We start from the raw sequence: 18,401 nt of genomic DNA on the forward strand, positions 1-18,401 counted from the left end.
AGCAACAGCTAACTAATGTGTACGCCACTTTAACATGACGATAACATGTTCAGAACCAACCAGTAAACGTGCCGCCATGGAATCACAGCAGCAGTCGGCTCTGACTTTTTCAATGGAAAAATATCCAGCATGTAACATGCAAGTTAAACTGAATAAAACTACTTATCTATAGCCACTGTCTGCTTATTCTTCTTCTTCCCTGAGAAAACCAAATATGCAGCTTTGTAAATGACGGTTTCTGGATAACTGACACAACAGCAGCCTCAGTTTAGCCGTTTGGGCAGCTGCTGAGTCTTACTGAGCTGTGGGTGTTTAGCTTCATGCTTGGAGTTTAAACCAGGGTGATTATTAGAGCTGTAAGTAAAATCACAGTGTGTAGCGTTCAGAGTTTTTAGCTTAGCCAAAAAAGTCATGTTTTTGGTCTTTTTTTGTGCTTTCTACATGGTTTCTGATGGTTTCCCCAGTACTTACACCTGCTCAGGGGGAGGTGTAAATGTTTAGTTTACTAAGCTCAATGTTAAAACTAGTTTATGTGGTGCAACCTGTTCTGATTTAGTAACACATAAACCCGAACTTAGTGAACACTTCCGTTACAACAAGCCTATGTTTGTATGTACGCACAGCTGGTGCAACTGGCCACAGTTTTGAAAACTCCTCATTGTTTCACTTATTTTTCTTTACACAAGTGGATTATCCTGTATCTAATCCCTCAGAAATATCGTCTGAAAAATAAATAACGTGTACCACCTGGCCATTTTGATTTGACATTAAGTAAACAAAAGATATGCAGTATTTTGGTTTGGGATATTGTTTTCTTAGAATGCAAATGTGTGTGCATGTATGTCAGACGAGAGCGAGCGAGAGAAACAGAGTGAAGGACGAGCTCACTGTGAGGGGGGCACACTGTGTATGTGTGTCATTTCTCTTTTTGTGGGCTTAAGTGTGGAGGCTGATTACAAAGCCATTTCCCAAGGCTTTGTCTCGCTCTGTTAGGCCAGGAGCTTCGGCTCAGAGACAATTTGTCTACCAGTGAGAGGTGTGTCACCTCACTCATACACACACCCACCCACACACGCGTGCGGGAATTGTCTCGAGGGTATGCAAGTGATGCGTGTGTGTGTGTTTGTGTGGGGTGTGGGAGTGATGTACATAGAGAGACGTGATACAGTAGCATCTCATGTTTTGGGAATGCAAACCGCAGCTATTCAGCTGTAAAATGTGAATTGAAAGCTCATATCGGTGCTAAAACCTGATAGATTCTTATAGCCTGCATGCTAAAACAGCACGCTAAAGAAAGTAAGATGTCCGCAGTGCAGAGGTTGATAAGCTGGGAAAGACTCCATTGTTCTCCAGTTTGTCCATGCTTCAGTGAGCACATTTTGAATGGGTTACGAAGGAGAGGGAATTCACCTCGGATGAGGCTTTCACGCTCTTTTAAAGGGCCCGTGTGATGGAAAAACGAATTTCCCTTGCTTTTTGCTGAAGTTTCAAAGCCAGTTACTCCTACGTCTATACTGTCCATATATAGAAACCCAATCGCAAAAACAGACTGTTTTGAATTAAATTTTTGTTATACACTGTAAAAACAATCTGTAAAAAATTGGTGAAGTCCTGCAGCAGGGGTGCCAGACAAAACTTGTTAATTGACAGTAAAAAGTTTTCAAAAATGGTAAAAATCTGTAAAATTACAGTAATTTAAATTCTTAGAAATACATTTTAAAAAGTAAAGTAATATTGTATTGACATACAATATTACTTTACCATAATAATAACGGTAAAAACCATTAGAATAAATGAACAGATAATATCTGTTACATAAAGGTGATAATTTGTTTTTGTGAATTCACATACTGTTTCCTTAAATTAACAAAATGCACTAAACAAAATGCAGTATATGTATGGTTTATGTACATGCATTTAAATGTTTTAAAAGTACACCCTTCCTGGATCGGGGCCCCTTCCTGGATCGGAGCCCTTCCTGGATCGGGGCCTTGTCGTGGCGGAAGGGCTTGTGTTGTCTAGGGATCTTCAGAGCTAAGTCGTCGGGAGCAACATGCTCCTGGTAGGGTCTCCCAGGGCGAACAGGTCTGGGGTGAAGACCCAGACTAACTCGATCCAAAAACCTCCATGAAAAACGGACGCAAAACATCGTGTACCCTGCCCGGGAGAGGGTCACCGGGACCTACCCCTGGAGCCAGGCCTGGGGGTAGCGTCCCTCGGCGAGCGCCTGGTGGCCGGGCAGCCCACGTAACCCGGCCGGGCTCAGCCCGAAGAGGCAATGTGGGGGGACCATGTGGGCCCACCACCCGCAAGGTCCAGCATGGGGGAGTGGTGCAGTGCCGTACAGGCAGTGGGAGATTGCGGGGGGGCCCTTGGTGGCCTAGGCCCCTGCGGCAGAAACTGGCTCTTGGTACGTGGAACGTAACCTCACTGGGGGGGAAGGAGCCGGAGCTTGTGCGGGAGGTTGAGAGGTACCAACTAGATATAGTTGGGCTCACCTCCACCCACAGTATCGGCTCTGGAACCAAACTCCTGGATAGGGGTTGGTCCCTCTCCTACTCCGGGGTTGCACAAGGTGAGAGGCGCCGGGCGGGTGTGGGGATACTCACGAGTCCCCGGCTGGCGGCAGTACAGTTGGAGTTTGTCCCGGTGGACGAGAGGGTCGCCTCAATGCGTATTAAAATCGCAGAGAGGAAAACTCTGACTGTTGTGTGTGCTTATGCACCAAACAACAGGTCGGAGTATTCGGCCTTCTTGGAGCAAGTGGGCGGGGTTCTGGAAAGGGTCCCAACTACAGACTCCATAGTCTTACTGGGAGACTTCAATGCTCATGTTGGCAATGACTGGGAGACCTGGAGAGGCGTGATTGGGAAGAACGGCCTGCCCGATCTAAACCCGAATGGTGAATTGTTATTGGACTTCTGTGCCAGGCATGGATTGTCCATAACGAACACCAAGTTCGAACACAAGGATGTTCATAAGTGTACATGGTACCAGAGCTCCTTGGGTCAAAGGTCAATGATCGACTTTGTTGTCGTTTCATCTGACTTGGGACCATATGTTCTGGACACTCGGGTGAAGAGAGGTGCTGAGCTGTCAACTGATCACCATCTGGTGGTGAGTTGGATCAGATGGCAGGGAAGACTGAGGGTTAGACCCGGTAGGCCCAAGCGAATAGTGAGGGTGTGCTGGGAACGACTGTCGGAGGCCCCTGTTCGGAATGATTTTAACTCCCACCTCCGGGAGAGCTTTTCTCATGTCCCGGAGGAGGTAGGGGACATAGAGTCTGAATGGACCCTGTTCAAAACCTCCATTGTGGAAGCTGCCAGGCGCAGCTGTGGCCAAAAGCTTGTCGGTGCCTGTCATGGCGGTAACCCAAGAACCCCCTGGTGGACACTGGTGGTGAGGGAGGCCGTCAAGCTGAAGAAAGAGGCCTTTAGGGACTGGATGGCCCGAAGGACTCCCGATTCAGCAGATAGGTACCGACATGCAAAAAAGGTGGCAGCTGCAACGGTGGCAGAAGCAAAATCCAGGGCGTGGGAGGAGTTTGGTGAGGCCATGGAAAAAGACTTTCGGTCGGCCTCGAGGAGGTTCTGGACAACTGTCCGGCGACTCAGGAGTGGTCGGGGTGACTGCGCCCAGGCTGTATTCAGCAGGGGTGGAGAAACTCTGGCTTCAAATGAGGATATTGTCGGTCGGTGGAAAGAGCACTTTGAGGAACTCCTTAATCCGGGTGACATGCCTCCCTCACGGGAGTCAGGGCCAGAGGCCTCTGGCGTGTCAAGCTCCATTTCCCTGGTGGAGGTCACTGAGGTAGTTGGCAAGCTCTTCAGTGGCAAGGCACCGGGGGTGGATGAGATTCGTCCGGAGATGCTTAAGGCTCTGGATATTGTGGGGCTGTCGTGGCTGACACGCCTCTGCAATAGTGCATGGACCTCGGGAACAGTACCCTTGGACTGGCAGACCGGGGTGGTGGTCCCTATTTTCAAGAAAGGGGACCGGAGGGTGTGTGCCAACTATCGGGGTATCACACTGCTCAGCCTCCCTGGGAAAGTCTATGCCAAGGTGCTGGAAAGGAGACTTCGGCCGATAGTTGAACCTCAGATTGAGGAGGAACAATGCGGATTCCGTCCCGGCCGTGGAACAATGGACCAGCTTTTCACCCTCTCACGGATTGTTGAGGGGGCATGGGAGTTTGCCAACCCAGTCTACATGTGTTTTGTGGATTTGGAGAAGGCTTACGACCGCGTTCCCCGAGATATCTTGTGGGAGGTCCTCCGGGAGTATGGGGTGCCGGGGTTACTACTCCGGGCCATTCAATCTCTGTACGCCCGGAGTGAGAGCTGTGTTCGTATACTCGACATTAAGTCGGACTCTTTCAGTGTTAGCGTTGGACTCCGCCAGGGTTGTGCCCTGTCTCCACTCCTGTTTGTGATATTCATGGACAGGGTGTCAAGGCGTAGCCGGGGTCAGGAGGGCATTATGTGTGGAGGCCGGAGGGTGGCGTCTCTGCTATTTGCAGATGATGTTGTTCTTTTGGCTGGATCACATGGATGCCTCCAGCGCACACTGGAGCGGTTTGCAGCTGAGTGTGAAGCGGTTGGTATGCGGATCAGCACCTCCAAGTCTGAGTCCGTGGTCTTAGCCCGAAAAAGGATGGTATGCCCACTCCAGGTAGGGGGAAAGGACTTGCCCCAGGTGGAGGAGTTTAAGTATCTCGGGGTCTTGTTCACGAGTGATGGGAAGAAGGATCGTGAGATCGACCGCAGGCTGGGACAAGCGGCAGCAGTAATGCGGTCGCTGTACCGGACTGTAGTGGTGAAGAGGGAGCTGAGCCGTAAGGCGAAGCTCTCTGTTTACCGATCGGTCTACATCCCGACCCTCACCTATGGTCATGAGCTGTGGGTAATGACCGAAAGAATGAGATCGCGAATACAAGCGGCAGAAATGAGCTTTCTTCGCAGGGTGGCGGGCTACACTCTATTTGATAGGGTGAGGAGCTCGGCCATCCGGGAGGAGCTCGGAGTAGAGCCGCTACTCCTCCGCATTGAGAGGAGCCAGCTGAGGTGGTTCGGGCATCTGATCCGGATGCCCCCGGGACGCCTCCCGGTGGGGGTGTACCAGGCACGGCCTACCGGAATAAGACCCCGGGGTCGTCCTAGGACCCGCTGGAGGGATTATATCTCCAAGTTGGCCTGGGAGCGGCTTGGGGTCCCCGGGAATGAGCTGGAGGAAGTTGCGGGGGACAGGGTCACCTGGGATTCTCTGCTCTCCCAACTGCTACCGCGACCCTATCTGGACTAAGCGGTTAACGATGATGATGATGATGATGATGAAATTTTACAGTACTATGGACAGGTGTTTCAGCCACACCCATTGCTAACAGGTGTATAAATTCCAGCACACAACCATGCTATCTCCACAGACACACATTGGCAGTAGAATAGGTTGTACTGAAAAGGTGCTTCAGGAGGTTGTACTAAAGGCAGCCAATCAGAACATAAGTCATTTACATGTATCAGTTTTCAAAGGCACAGCAACAAAAGCAGCCTGTTCTAAGCCTGTTCTCTGTTCTAATTCTAAAGGGATAAAGTGAAGTCATGTAAAAATGAAGTACGACTGTTTTTGGTCCATAAACACACAGAACGTCATATGTTTTTCCTCAGGGAATAAAATAAAATACAAGAAAAATGTTGGATATGGGAACTTTAAGGCTGTATATTTGCGCTGAATGAAGCTTTTGAAAGCTGAAGCTGGCCATCTGTCTCTCACTATGAAAGAGTCTCATTGGGTTTGCTGAGAGCGATAGAAGTAGAGTGCGCCACATTTCCTTTTGTGCGTTTGTCTCTGAATGACCCTGTAAATCAGAAACCACTGACACGAGCCCAGATGAGAATCCAAGCGCCACCACACACACATACACATACACTTCAGCAGTGTGCTAGAGGTCATGCCTGAGATATCATCGACTGTTAAATAGCTCATTACTCCTGAAGGCTTTTCCACAAGTCGTTTATCACATGGGCTTCTAAACACCCAGCGTCCGCATCAATCCACACGCCCTCGTCCTCCGCTTCATCTGTGGAAGAGTAACACCAGGGTTTTAGCCTGAATGCTACAGTGCACACAGAGACTAAGCAACATCACTCGCACTCATCATTCCTCACCCAGCCATTGCATTCTCTTGTTTTTAACATGATATTAATATAAAAAGCAGAGAGATTATGTGTAAACACTATGTGTAAAGCGTGCAAGATGCACAGTCAGTTTTAAAATGCTAGTTTGGTGAAAAATCTAATTTTCATAATCTTCCCCTTACCTCAGATGCAGTGTTTGCTGATCTGTATGCTTGGTGTCTGAAGTTTGCTTCTCCAATGGATCTGTGATGCTAATGCAGCTAGCAAGAAATGGAACCTTATAACCCGAGAGACCGGTTTAGCATTGTGGAACGCATGCATATACCTAAAATCATCACACACATGCCTCAAACTGTGTCAAGCTGTTACATAATCTCTAGTAGACTTAAGTAGATGTGGTTTATGACACTTGCACAGACACATTGACAAAACTACAGACAAACTTGAGGCTTCAAAATAACCCTGGCTACTAGTTTTTGCTAGACAACATATTTTTCTCCAGTTTTTCACATTAAACACCACATAATCACGTTTATTTCAGCAGGCACACACACAGATAGGCCTCTGCCCTCCAGCCCTCAGAGTGCTTAGTCATAACTGATGAAAGTAACTGCATAGGGCCCTGCAGCTACCAGGGGGCCCCCTGACAACTTCTGTGTCATTATTGTACCATTATGTGTCTAAGATGGTCAAGTGAGTGGAAATAAAAATAGGTTTAATTATGCAGAAAATGGGAAAAGAACAAGAGATAAGAAAACTTATATATATTTTGTTTTTCAAGGCGTTATGGCATTTGTTTTGTGTTATAGTTAGACTACCAGAAATAAACGATCTGGGGTCTGTCTAACAAAGCAGGGTTAACTAACCTAACAAACACAGACACGGTTAACTTGTTTTATAACAGCAGTTAGCAACTTTCTCTGTTAATCCAGGTTTACCTACTCAGGCTTTGGTTAATCCTTGTGCACTTGCACATTTAAGTATCATGTTTATGGCAAACAGCAAATCATGTGAAACATGACGTCACCAAAGGAAGAAAAAGAAATCATACTACCTAAATATGCAGAGATTAAAGCACTTATTAAAGTGACATTGTAGCCATTGCCAACAGGGTTAAACTAGGCTTAAAGTTAGCTGTGTTAACTAAAAGAAATACTGCATCATGAGAAAGATTGATTGAGAATTCTGTGAATGTTATTTGTAATTTTAATTGTAACTTAATAAAACCTCAAACGGGCATCGAATCATTTAGCAAAACACAGTAGAATAGAGCTAGAGGGTCGGCTCAGGTTTCACAAACTTCATTGCTTTGCTCTGGTGCAGTACCACTGACCGTGGAGGTTTCCCCTCAGAATCTCTGACCGATGGTAGTATGTAGCAGATGGTAGTATGTAGCGCTTATAATTTGCTTATAGTTACAACTCCACAGTTCATAGTAGTTGGAAAGCGTAGTGGGTAGAATTACAGTCCTATATGCTAGAAATTAGGGTTCAAGTCCCTGTTTGAGCAGTAAAGCTGGTATTTTTGGCTGCCTTGAGGAATCACTATGTGTGGTTTTCTCTGAAACATGATTGCACTGCCTTTCTTGATAAGCATGTTTGCAATATGCTGTAAAATAAGCTACACTATGTATGATTTGGGGATTTGGAGACCTCTGGTAGAAATACGAAATTGCATGCAACATGCAGAAGAGCATTAACCCCAGGTGGGTTAATCTGACATTTGTGAGCACATTGAAAAAGTATTTAAAGAAGGAAGGTGAAGGACGTGTCTTCTGAGGATGAAAGTGAATTATCTGCTGTCGTCATTATATCTTCATCAGTAGAATGTTCATTTAAGCCCGAAACATCAAGGCTGGTCTTATTTTTGATACGTTAATATATAAAGATGTATGACGTGGTCCAAAAAATTCTCAAAAAACCCAACCCAACACTTCTGACTTTTGAATAAGTATTTCAGGCTTTACAGAGTGACTTGCAGCAGCACATGCCATATTTTAGCCTTTTTTTTTACCTGATTCAGTAATACTGTTTCTTTCAATTTTAACAAAGAAGTCTTACATAGTGCAGCTTTTTTTCTTGAGCCCTTGCCCCCCAAAAATGCCTATGCGTGATAATTGCAGGCTAAACAGTCACTATGAGCTTATTAGTAATTGTTAGCTACATTAGCCTTGTTGCAAAACTAAAACAAAACTATGGACACTAAACACGTGGGTGATGTTCAAAAAAAAATAAAAGAAAAATAAAAGAAAAATTTTAAATTTTTGACCAGTTGCTTAAAGTCTAGGGAGAGCTTTAAAGGTAATATTGATCTGTGTGAGCTTTGAAAAGGCCTTGGGCCTGCTGTGTGTGTGATCATGTGTAAATCCTCTCTTCTCTTGCGCTCTCCTTTTCAGGTTTGCAGTGCTGCGAGACCCAGCGGGCTGGCTAAGTGTAAACCCGGTCAGAGGCATGGTCAACACCACAGCCACGTTGGACCGTGAATCTCCCCATGTCCATAACAACCACTACAGCGCAGTCTTCATGGCCACAGATAACGGTAAGACCCTCAGTTCACTCGTTCCTCGCTCTCGGGGGTCGAATGCCATTTACATAACATCCCTCTAATGGCTTCCTAATGATAGACAGTTTGCTCCTAACTAGTTGCTGCGTTTGGCATTTAGGTTGTGGATGAACATTGTTAAAAAGTACTTATTGTTTAATACAGGGTAAATCATGGTCTTAGCACTTAGCAGATATTCTTGAAGATGGATTCAGTGCCTTTTTAGTGTTTTATTTTTTCCTCCTGTGCATTATCACCTACTACTGAGGCATAATTTCACCACTGGAATTGGCGTGATATGTCTAAACTCAGCCTTGCCGGTGGAATGAGCTGGCGCTCGTGCCGTAATTGGCCCTGTACGTTTGTAAATGGCACCGAAGGATGTTGTGCATACTAAGTGGTGACTCTTTTGTCTTTTAAATTGCAGTCGAAGCTATGCCAATATCATGGTGGAACCCTTTGGAGAGGTATTCACACGAGTCATCAGTGGTGCTTTAGAGCTGGGTGAGGGTCATGCATTATCCTCTCGCCACAGGAAATTACACGCTCTCGCAAACAGAACACGCAGCCTCTGCCTCACTGATCTCTGGGTAGTGTAGTCATTCCTCTCGTTTTGGCATTCGAGGAGATTTAATTAACCTCAAGACGATGAGGCGTCCCTAATTGCCGAAGCGGGTTCCTCCAGATGGGAGCCAGGAGCTCTTGAAGTTGTGGGAGAGGGCTGAGACGAGTCCTCAGAAGTGTGCGCTTGGGTGTGTGTTGTTCTGCCCTCACTTGTTATTTACTTCATCTTTACATGCAAAATCATACCTGTCTTCTTCTCTTTCTCTCTCTCTCTCTCTCTCTCAGTCTGGCTCTCTTTTATTAGCATGCTCTCTCGCTCCCTCTCACATTCTCTTACTAATATGCCCTCTCATGCTCTCCTTTGGCACCTTCTCTCTTTTGCCACTATGTTCTCTCTTTCTCTCTTACTGAGTCATTTGATTTTCCACTTTCTCTTTCTCCTTTGCTCCTTTTCTCTCTCTCTCTCTCTTTTGCTCTCTTTTACACTTTCCCACCTTCTTCCCTCTTGTTACTTCCCTCTCTCTCTCTCTTCTCTCTCTGTTTCATTCTTTTGCAACTCTCCCCCTCACTCTCTTCTCATATCCTCTGCTCTCTATCTCTTTTACTAACATGCTCTCTCGCTCCCTCTTTCTTTTTCTCTCCCTCTCACTCTCATGCTTACATGCCCTCTCTTGCACTTTTTCTGCTCTCTTTCTCTGTTTTCTTTCCTTTGCCACTTCTCTCTTTCTTTTGCTCCTTCTCATTTTTTCTCTTACTTAGTCATTTGATAATGTTTTCCACTTGCTCTATCTCCTTTGCTCCTTTGCTTTCTCTCTCTCTTGCTCTCTTTCATACTCTCACCCTCTGTTCCTCCCCTCTCTTTCTTTATATCTCTCTCTCTCTTTTACTAACATGCTGTCTTGCTCCCTTTCTTTTTCTCTCCCTCTCACTCTCATGCTTATATTTCCTCTCTTGCTCTCCTCCTTTGCTCTCTTTCTCTATTTTCTCTTTTGCTCCCTCTCTTTCTTTCATCTCTTCTTAGTCTTAGTTTTCCACTTGCTCTTTCTCTTTTGCTCTTTTGCTCTTTCACACTCTCTCACCCTCTGTCCCCCCTCTCTCCCTCTCTATCTTTCACTCTTTTTATTAACATGCATTCTTGCTCCCTCTTTCTTTTTCTCTCCCTCTCACTCTCATGCTAACATTACCTCTCTTCCTCTCCTTTGCTCTTTCTCTTTTTTCTCTTATTTGCCATCATGCTCTCTTTTTCTGTCTCCTTTGCTCCCTCTCCCTTTCTTTCTTTCTCTCTCTCTCTCACTTAGTGTTTTGCTAACATGCTGTCCACTTGCTCTTTTTCCTTCCTTCCTCTCTCCCTGTCTGTTTCTCTCTCACTCTCACTCATCTGCACTCTCTCTTTTGCTAACATCCCCCTTCATTCTCTCACCTTCTGTTTGTCTCTCTCTCTGCCTCTTCTCCCTTCCTTTCTCTCTCTCTCTTTGACTCTTTTTCTAATATGCCCCCCTCTCTTTCTCTCTCCCCCTCTCTTTCTCTTCTCCCCCTTCTCTGTCCCTCCCTCCCTTTCTCTCTCTCTATCTCTCTCTTTTACTCACTTAGTGTTTTGCTGGCATGTTTTCCTCTTGCTCTTTTTCCTCTCTCTTGTTCTCTTTCTCTGTCTCTGTCTCTTCTTCGCCCTCTCTCTCTCTCTTTCTCCCCTCTTTTTGACACTTTTGCTAACATGCCCCCCCTCTATCTCTCTCTCTCTCTGTGAATGAACGGAGGACATAGATGGCTCTTGAGAAGTGCTCCATTAACAGAGCTGTGAGATTGCATTAGCAGCAGGAGCCTGGCAAGCACAGGGATTCTTACACATTTGGGAGAGTGAATAGGAGAGAGCACCTCCTCTCTCTCTCTTTCTCTCTCTCTCAGCGCTCCCCCTGCACAAATGCACGTACTAGATGAGCTGTTAGTCTTTTTTCTGCCTGTTCAGGTGGTTCCAGTGTCATTAACCTTGAGTGGGTATCCCTGCTGTACATCTCTCTCTCTCTCTCTCTCTCTCTCTTTCTCTGTGTCTCTCTCTGTCTCTCTCTCTGTCCACCCCCCCACCCCCAACCCAAAGTTGAATTTGGGTCTAAGTGGACATAGTGGGATCAGACAGGACACTCATGTGATATTAGTTTAAATGGCTGCGTGTGAGAGGGTTGAGAGCAGGTCTGGGAAATCAGAGGCAGAGGAATGGATTATGTGAAGGGGCATAAATGACAAGAGGGCTTTGTCCATTCTGGAAATGATAAAAATGGGAAAAACACTTCATCCAAAGCAAGTGAGAGTACCCAACTTACATTATACAGTGAACATCACTCCAGAACATATGAAACTTCATCATGAGAACTTTACGAACATGTTTAACGTGATTGCCGCTGGACTACTTTTCATTTGAGGTCTTTAATATTGTCTAGATGTGCCGTTATATGTCTTTACATTTGTCCATTTCTGACAGAAACAGAGCTGGACTTCCTTGTCTTTGTTAAATAGTTAATGAAAAGATATGATCAATTGATCGAAAAAGGTTTGTAAAGTTCATGGCATCCCATCTATAGAAGCTTATTTAAGGCAGTTAGCAGGTAGCAAAGATATTCTGACGTGTTTGCAGACATGCATAGAACTTTGTTTTTGTTTAAGTACTGCTTTCACAGTCCCTTGCCTTTCAAAGTTTGTAGCTGATCATTTTGTATGTCACTCAGATTGATGCATCCTGTCAAAGTGGGTGGTTCTTGACCATGTTGAGCCAGAAAGGATTGATATATCTAAGGTTGAACAACGAAACAGACTCGCTGGCAACTAGAGACACTGCCATGCTGTGGATTCCATTGTAACAGTTGTATGTGTTGAGTTTTTTTTTTCTTTTTAGTCTCAGACAAAATCAGTTTGTGAATTTCGAATATTCTTTTATTAGTGGATTCGGCTGTTGCAACGGCAGCGATCCTTAAATATACACTATATAGACAAAAGTATTGAGACACAGTACACCTACAGGAGCTTTTATGACATCCCATTCTAAATCCATAGGCATTAATATGGAGTTGGTCCCCACTTTGCAGTGGTGTTTGTCTATCGAGACTGCAAGGCTGTGTGCTTAATTTTATCCACCTATTAGCAATGGGTGTGGCTGAAACACCTGCACTCAAATTTAGAAGGGGGGGTCTCAATACTTCTGTCGATATCATGTATGTAGTTATGTATGTTATATTTGTAGTCAGTATTTTTAATTTCAAGTCTTTAATGTTTTATAATGTGATAACATTGTGGACATCTGCTGGACATCTGCTGCCTGGTTTAAAGAAAAGAGAGTTAATTAGTTAATAAGCTAATTGGTACCATTCTCATTAGAGATTTTATTAGTAGTACTAGTAGTAGTTTTATTGGTATTAGCTGTATAGCACAGACACTTTATTGATTTAATAATAGTCTACAATTCCCTCAGTATTTTTATAGTTATTGTAGTGATGTAATGCTATTATCTAAGATTTTAACCAAAAAGAAATCTCACATTAAAAATCTCTCTTACAGGAGTGTCCTGGCCAAGATAGGCAGCAACACATAAATAGGGAGCAACACAAAACACATACGTGTATAAAATATACATGTGCACTTTTTTAAAGCTCTTTAAGGAATTTCTGAAGTTATTTTCTATGTAAATATATTCTTAAATTCAAGCACACATTTCTTACATATTTTATTTTGTCTCCTTTTAAGTCCCCTTTTAAGTTATTTTTGGGCAGAAGCCCTCACAAGTGTTATATGTTATAGCATATGGATTTGTGTACCAAAATAGTCATAATTTATATGTAATAGTTATTTTCCAAGCTCTCTTTAACCCCTAGAATTAAACAAGCTGTTTTTGTTACTGTGTCTGATATATGTAAATCACCTTGGTAATGATTGGCTGCCCTATATTTGCCTCATTCAAAAAGCCCTCCAGACTGAAACACTCCTTATAATTTTAGTGTGAATGGGTGGGGCTAAACTGCTGTAAGCTGAATAGGTGGGTATATAAATGCACTGGTAATCGTGACATCACAAAACAACAGTTCAAAACAGTTTCCATATATGGACTTTACCTGTTCATATAACTGTCCATACATTTATGGGCTCTGTCTATCTGTGTGTCCATTAATCCATCCATCCATCCATCCATCCATCTATCTGTCTATCTGTCTAAGGAGTAATAGCAGTAGCAGTTATAGTAGTATAATAGCAGTATTGGAGTAGTATTGTCATTATTAGTATCATTCCAATAAAACAACAAAACACATGACCTCTCTGCACAGAAATACTGTGCTCTGTTAGCTGTCCAGACCGAATAAGCTGTACAAGGTTGACAGTGTTATGTTTGGCTCCACTATTTATGGCCACACTAAATATTGTGTTTATGGCTCTGTCAGGCCAATATTTGTGTTCCATCTCAAAGGTCATTAGTGTGTGCCCTGAAACAGTGTAGAAATGGCAGGTTGGATCATTGCTTTGAACATTGCTCTCACCTTTCCTGTGTTAGGTGTGTCTGTGTGTGGGGGGGTGTGTGGCCACTTGTACTCAACATGGTTTTTGTGGTCATTTTTTTTGTCCCTTATAGACCGTAGTCTATAACAGACACCCTGGTCTGTTCAAGCTGTCGGATGATTGCCTGACATGAGAGTCATGCTGGTCACTAACAGGTTATCGATCCAGTCCAGTCTGCCATGTCTTTATTTGGAGAGCTCAGATGATGAATTCTCTCGTTCTGTCTCTGACCACAGAGAAGGACAGTACTGATGGGAGCTGTGAAAAGAGCATGAGGAATGAGACAGGAAGAACAGAGGAGGAGAAGACAGATAAAACAAAAAAGTGAAGAGAAAGAATGGGCATTCAATAGTGAGGTGCATGTCTGTATGATTTTCGGTGTATTGTTAGTCACCAGAATTACTTTGAAGTGAAGTTAACAAGCTCAGTGCACACTTTGGAGGAGTTTTAGTTTATTGCATATTGTTGCTGTCGTATCAAAACCTTGTTTTTTGTTTTTTTTTTACACATTTAAAAAGGCTAACTGCTCTTTACATTGTGTGAATGCTTCATGACGAATGAAAAATAAATTTTTTTCTCTCCTATAAATTTATTTCTGAGATCTATTGTACTTCTCAAATGGTTCGAATGTTACAAGACGTTACTATTTAATCCATTACAGTTCTCGCTGATGCAGGGTGAAAGGTCTCCACAGTTTTGTGTTTGCATCTCAAGTACAGAGTCTCCTGACTATAAATACATTGCCGCATTCTATAGGAGAATACATGTTTAGTGGCTACAGAGTATACAGAAAGAGGTACTCTGATACTCTGAGGAAACTCTTATAAGGAAATAATCATATAAAATATAAAACCATATAAAAATGATGTCTTATTATTCATAAGCCAGCACATAATGCTACAGTTCCTGGTGTTCTGACTGACCACATACATGCCCAGGTGTGCTGGTGTTCTAGGAGAAGATGTTGCAGGCTTTAGCAACTGAAGCTGCTGAACCTTCATTTTGTCTTTAATGCACAAAGCCGCAGAGCCTGCATTTTAAAAGCTTGAACATGTAAAGCTGCATATTGCAGGCTTTAACATAACAAACCTACATGTTGCAGATTGTAGCATGTGAAGCTGTATGTTGCAGACTTTAGCACATAAACCTGCATGTTGCAGATTTTAGTGCGTGAACCTGTATATTGCAGGCTTTAGAGTGAGAAATTGGATGTTGTAGGCTTTAGTGTATGAACCTGTGTGTTGCAGGCTTTAGCACTTGAAACTACAAAATGCAGGCCTTAGCAGGTGAACCTATGTGTTGCAAGCTTTAGCACATGAAGTTGTGTATTTCAAACTTTGACTTGTGAAGCTGCATGTTGCAGACTTTGGCGTTTAAAGCTGCATTTTGCAGACTTTAGGGTGTGAAGTTGCATTTTGCAGAGAGTAGTATGTATACTTAGATTTTGCAGACTTCATCATGTGAAGTTGCATGTTGCAGACTATAGCATGTGAACTTAGATGTTGCAGACTATCATGTGGAGCTGCATGTTGCTTACTCCAGGGTGTAAAACTGCAGGTTGCAGACTATAGCATGTGAACTTAGATGTTGCAGACTTTAGTATGTGAATTTAAATGTTGCAGATTCTACCGTGCAAAGCTGCATATGGCAGACTTTAGTGTGTGAAGCTGCATGTTGCAGACTTCAAGATGTGAAGCTGCGTATTGCAAACTTTAGTATGTAAAGCTGCATGTTGCAGACTTTGTCATATAAAGCTTCATGTTGCAGACTATAGCGTGTGAACCTAGCTATTGCAGACTTTACTGTGTGAAGCTGCATGTTGAAAACTTTAGCATGTGAAGCTGCATGTTGCAGACTTTAGTGTGAGAAGCTGCATGTTGCAGATTTTAGCATGTGAAGCTGCATGTTGCAGACTTTAGTGTGAGAAGCTGCATGTTGCAGATTTTAGCATGAGAAGCTGCATGTTGCAGACTTTAGTGTGAGAAGCTGCATGTTGCAGACTTTAGTGTGAGAAGCTGCATGTTGCAGACTTTAGTGTGAGAAGCTGCAAGTTGCAGACTTTAGTGTGAGAAGCTGCATGTTGCAGAATTTAGTGTGTGAAGCTGCATGTTGCAGACTTCAGTGTGAGAAGCTGCATGTTGCAGAATTTAGTGTGTGAAGCTGCATGTTGCAGACTTTAGTGTGAGAAGCTGCATGTTGCAGACTTTAGTGTGTGAAGCTGCATGTTGCAGATTTTGGCATGTGAAGCTGCATGTTGCAGACTTTACCATGTGAAGCTGCATGTTGCAGACTTTAGTGTGTGAACGTACATGTGGCAGGTTTCATAGTATGAACTTATGTTGCAGACTTTAACATGTAACCTCCAGCTTGGTTGCAGATGTTCGTAGTTGGTGAACTGTGAAGCTCTTAAGAGACAAGCAGAGTTCACCTCTTTCTTCAGCCAGGGAATAATGACTGGGCTCCTGCGAGCTTCAGCAACACCTGCTCTCCTCTCAGCCATGCAGCCACGGAGCCGCTGTGTTGTTTCAACGCTGGCACAGGCTCCACGTTCGAGTGCCTAATCAGTTGTTTCAGTCTGAAGCTCCAACAGATTTTTCTCATGCTCCTTTATTCCCCACTGAGCTAGCAGATGCTTATCCAGTCCGTCCCTCTTTAAGTGTGTGTATATGTGAGTGTGTGTGCCTATGTGCTCAACTGCTTATATCTGTTTTGTGACAACTACTTTTCATTTGCTTGTTTGTTTATTTATTTTGTTTCAGTGCTGTTTTTCAGTGTTCATGCAGTCATTTTGATTTCTTGTTTGTATAAAAAGGGGATACGGAAAATACAGAATACGTATAGTAAACAAAATAAATAAATACCAAACATACACACCAAAGAGTATTACAAATCATTAGAGTTGGCCAGGGCACTAGTAGTGATGGCTGAATACAGAAAACACTGTCCAGAATGTATTCAGTAACATTCCTTAACAGCACATAATAAGTAACATATTCAAAATACATGTATAATACATCTCAAAGGCCTATGAGAGAAATCCTGCTGTTGGAATTATTTCTAAATTTGCCCACTTTTCTGTTAATTTCCACTTAATTTTTGTGTTCAGTACCAAACTGATGCTAAGCCAATTAATTCAGTCATCCCTCTAAAGAGCTCGGTAATAGTCTGACAAATAACTGGCTCATAACATTGGTTTATCAGTCTGCTCAGGCTTTAGCAGGAACTGCGGTGTTTACATGGAAGCTGATTACTGAGTTCTTATTTAGAGTGTGTTTGCTATATAACATACTAATTTTAAAGTAGGTAATAAATAAGCATTGATGTGGTTTCTTGGTGGGTAAGTATTCTAAAAGTACTCTCTTAAAAAGTAACAGTGTTCTGAATACTGTTTCTAAAATGTAATGTAAATGACTGAATACAGATACTGAATATAGACTTAATTTCTGTTTTCTAAATACTTGTATTCCGTCACTTCCCAGCCTACAAATTCTACATGTCCACACTACGCAAACTAAAAGTACAAGGTATTTACACCTAAATAGATTAAGTGGGATATAACTGCACAGGCGCAAATATGCAAAGTAGGCACAAATGTGTGAATCAGATGTGCAAAATACACATCTTGCACACACACCATAGGCCATATGAACATTACAGAGCTCTTTTTAAAGGGCATTTTTTACCTGAGGTATTTTGTACCAAAATAATTATTGCTTCACTGCTTTCCAATCTCTCTTTATCCCTTAGAATTAAGACTGATACAGTAATGTGCAAAAGTGTGGGCGCCCTTGGTCATGTTGCATATTTTGGTGAAAATAAGTGAACACATCCTACAGAGAACACACTTCTGGGCATTTTAATGTACAATTGTTGTTGGTTTTTTTTTTTTTGCTGAATTTAACTGACAAAAGTTATGACACATTAATATGTTAAGCTCAGCACATAAACAGAAATTGTGCACCAAAATTTGAATTTTTCCCTTTAGAAAATGTATTGTCACTTAGAAAATCAACAAAACGTGTAATTTGTTTCATTGTAATTTGTTCAGACAAGTTCTGATTTTTGCATAAGATTGCTAAACTATGCTGTGCTTCACACAAAAAACAGTCCAGGCTAAAATGCTCCTTATCACTTCAGGATGAATGGGCAGTGGGCTTAAGAGGTGGATATATGCAAATGTGCTTGTTTTTGTGACATCCCATAAACAGTACATTCAAAATGGCCTATTTTTGCAGCTTAGTTTCCATACAGTGACAGCATGGACTGGGGAGCGAAATGACATGTCAACAATAAACACACACAGCGTCATTTTTTCAATGTTAATGCTTCGCTCCTTTGTTCTCCACTGATCCAGCAGTTCATCCAGTTTAGTGTGTGTTTGTGCACTCATATGCTCATTTTCATCTCCAGCTACCCGTCATTTGCTTGTTTGTTTATCTTTTTGGTGTTTCAATCCTATTTGTCAGCTTTGTGCTTGATGTTTACGCAGTCAGTTGCATTTCCTGTTTGTACATCAACAGTGATGGGGATGGAAAGTGCTGTATCGAATCTGGGGCATGTTTTCTCACTATTAGACTTACAGTATTGTGGCTAAAATTACCTTGAAACATGCGTTGCAGTGGATCC

The 18,401-nt window shown here is 43.0% G+C and overlaps 1 protein-coding gene across 2 annotated transcripts in view; it reads left to right on the top strand.

Annotated features, from left to right (window-relative positions):
• cdh13 (cadherin 13, H-cadherin (heart)) overlaps window positions 1–18,401 on the top strand; it is a 504,621-nt gene that overhangs the window by 450,573 nt on the left and 35,647 nt on the right. For both annotated transcript variants that reach the window (XM_036585553.1, XM_036585554.1), the window contains one exon: window positions 8,533–8,675. In XM_036585553.1, the coding sequence (XP_036441446.1) occupies window positions 8,533–8,675 (143 nt within the window). The remainder of the gene's footprint in view (window positions 1–8,532; window positions 8,676–18,401) is intronic.

Source organism: Colossoma macropomum, unplaced genomic scaffold (assembly GCF_904425465.1).
Source record: "Colossoma macropomum unplaced genomic scaffold, Colossoma_macropomum, whole genome shotgun sequence".
NCBI classification, from domain to species: Eukaryota; Metazoa; Chordata; class Actinopteri; order Characiformes; family Serrasalmidae; genus Colossoma; species Colossoma macropomum.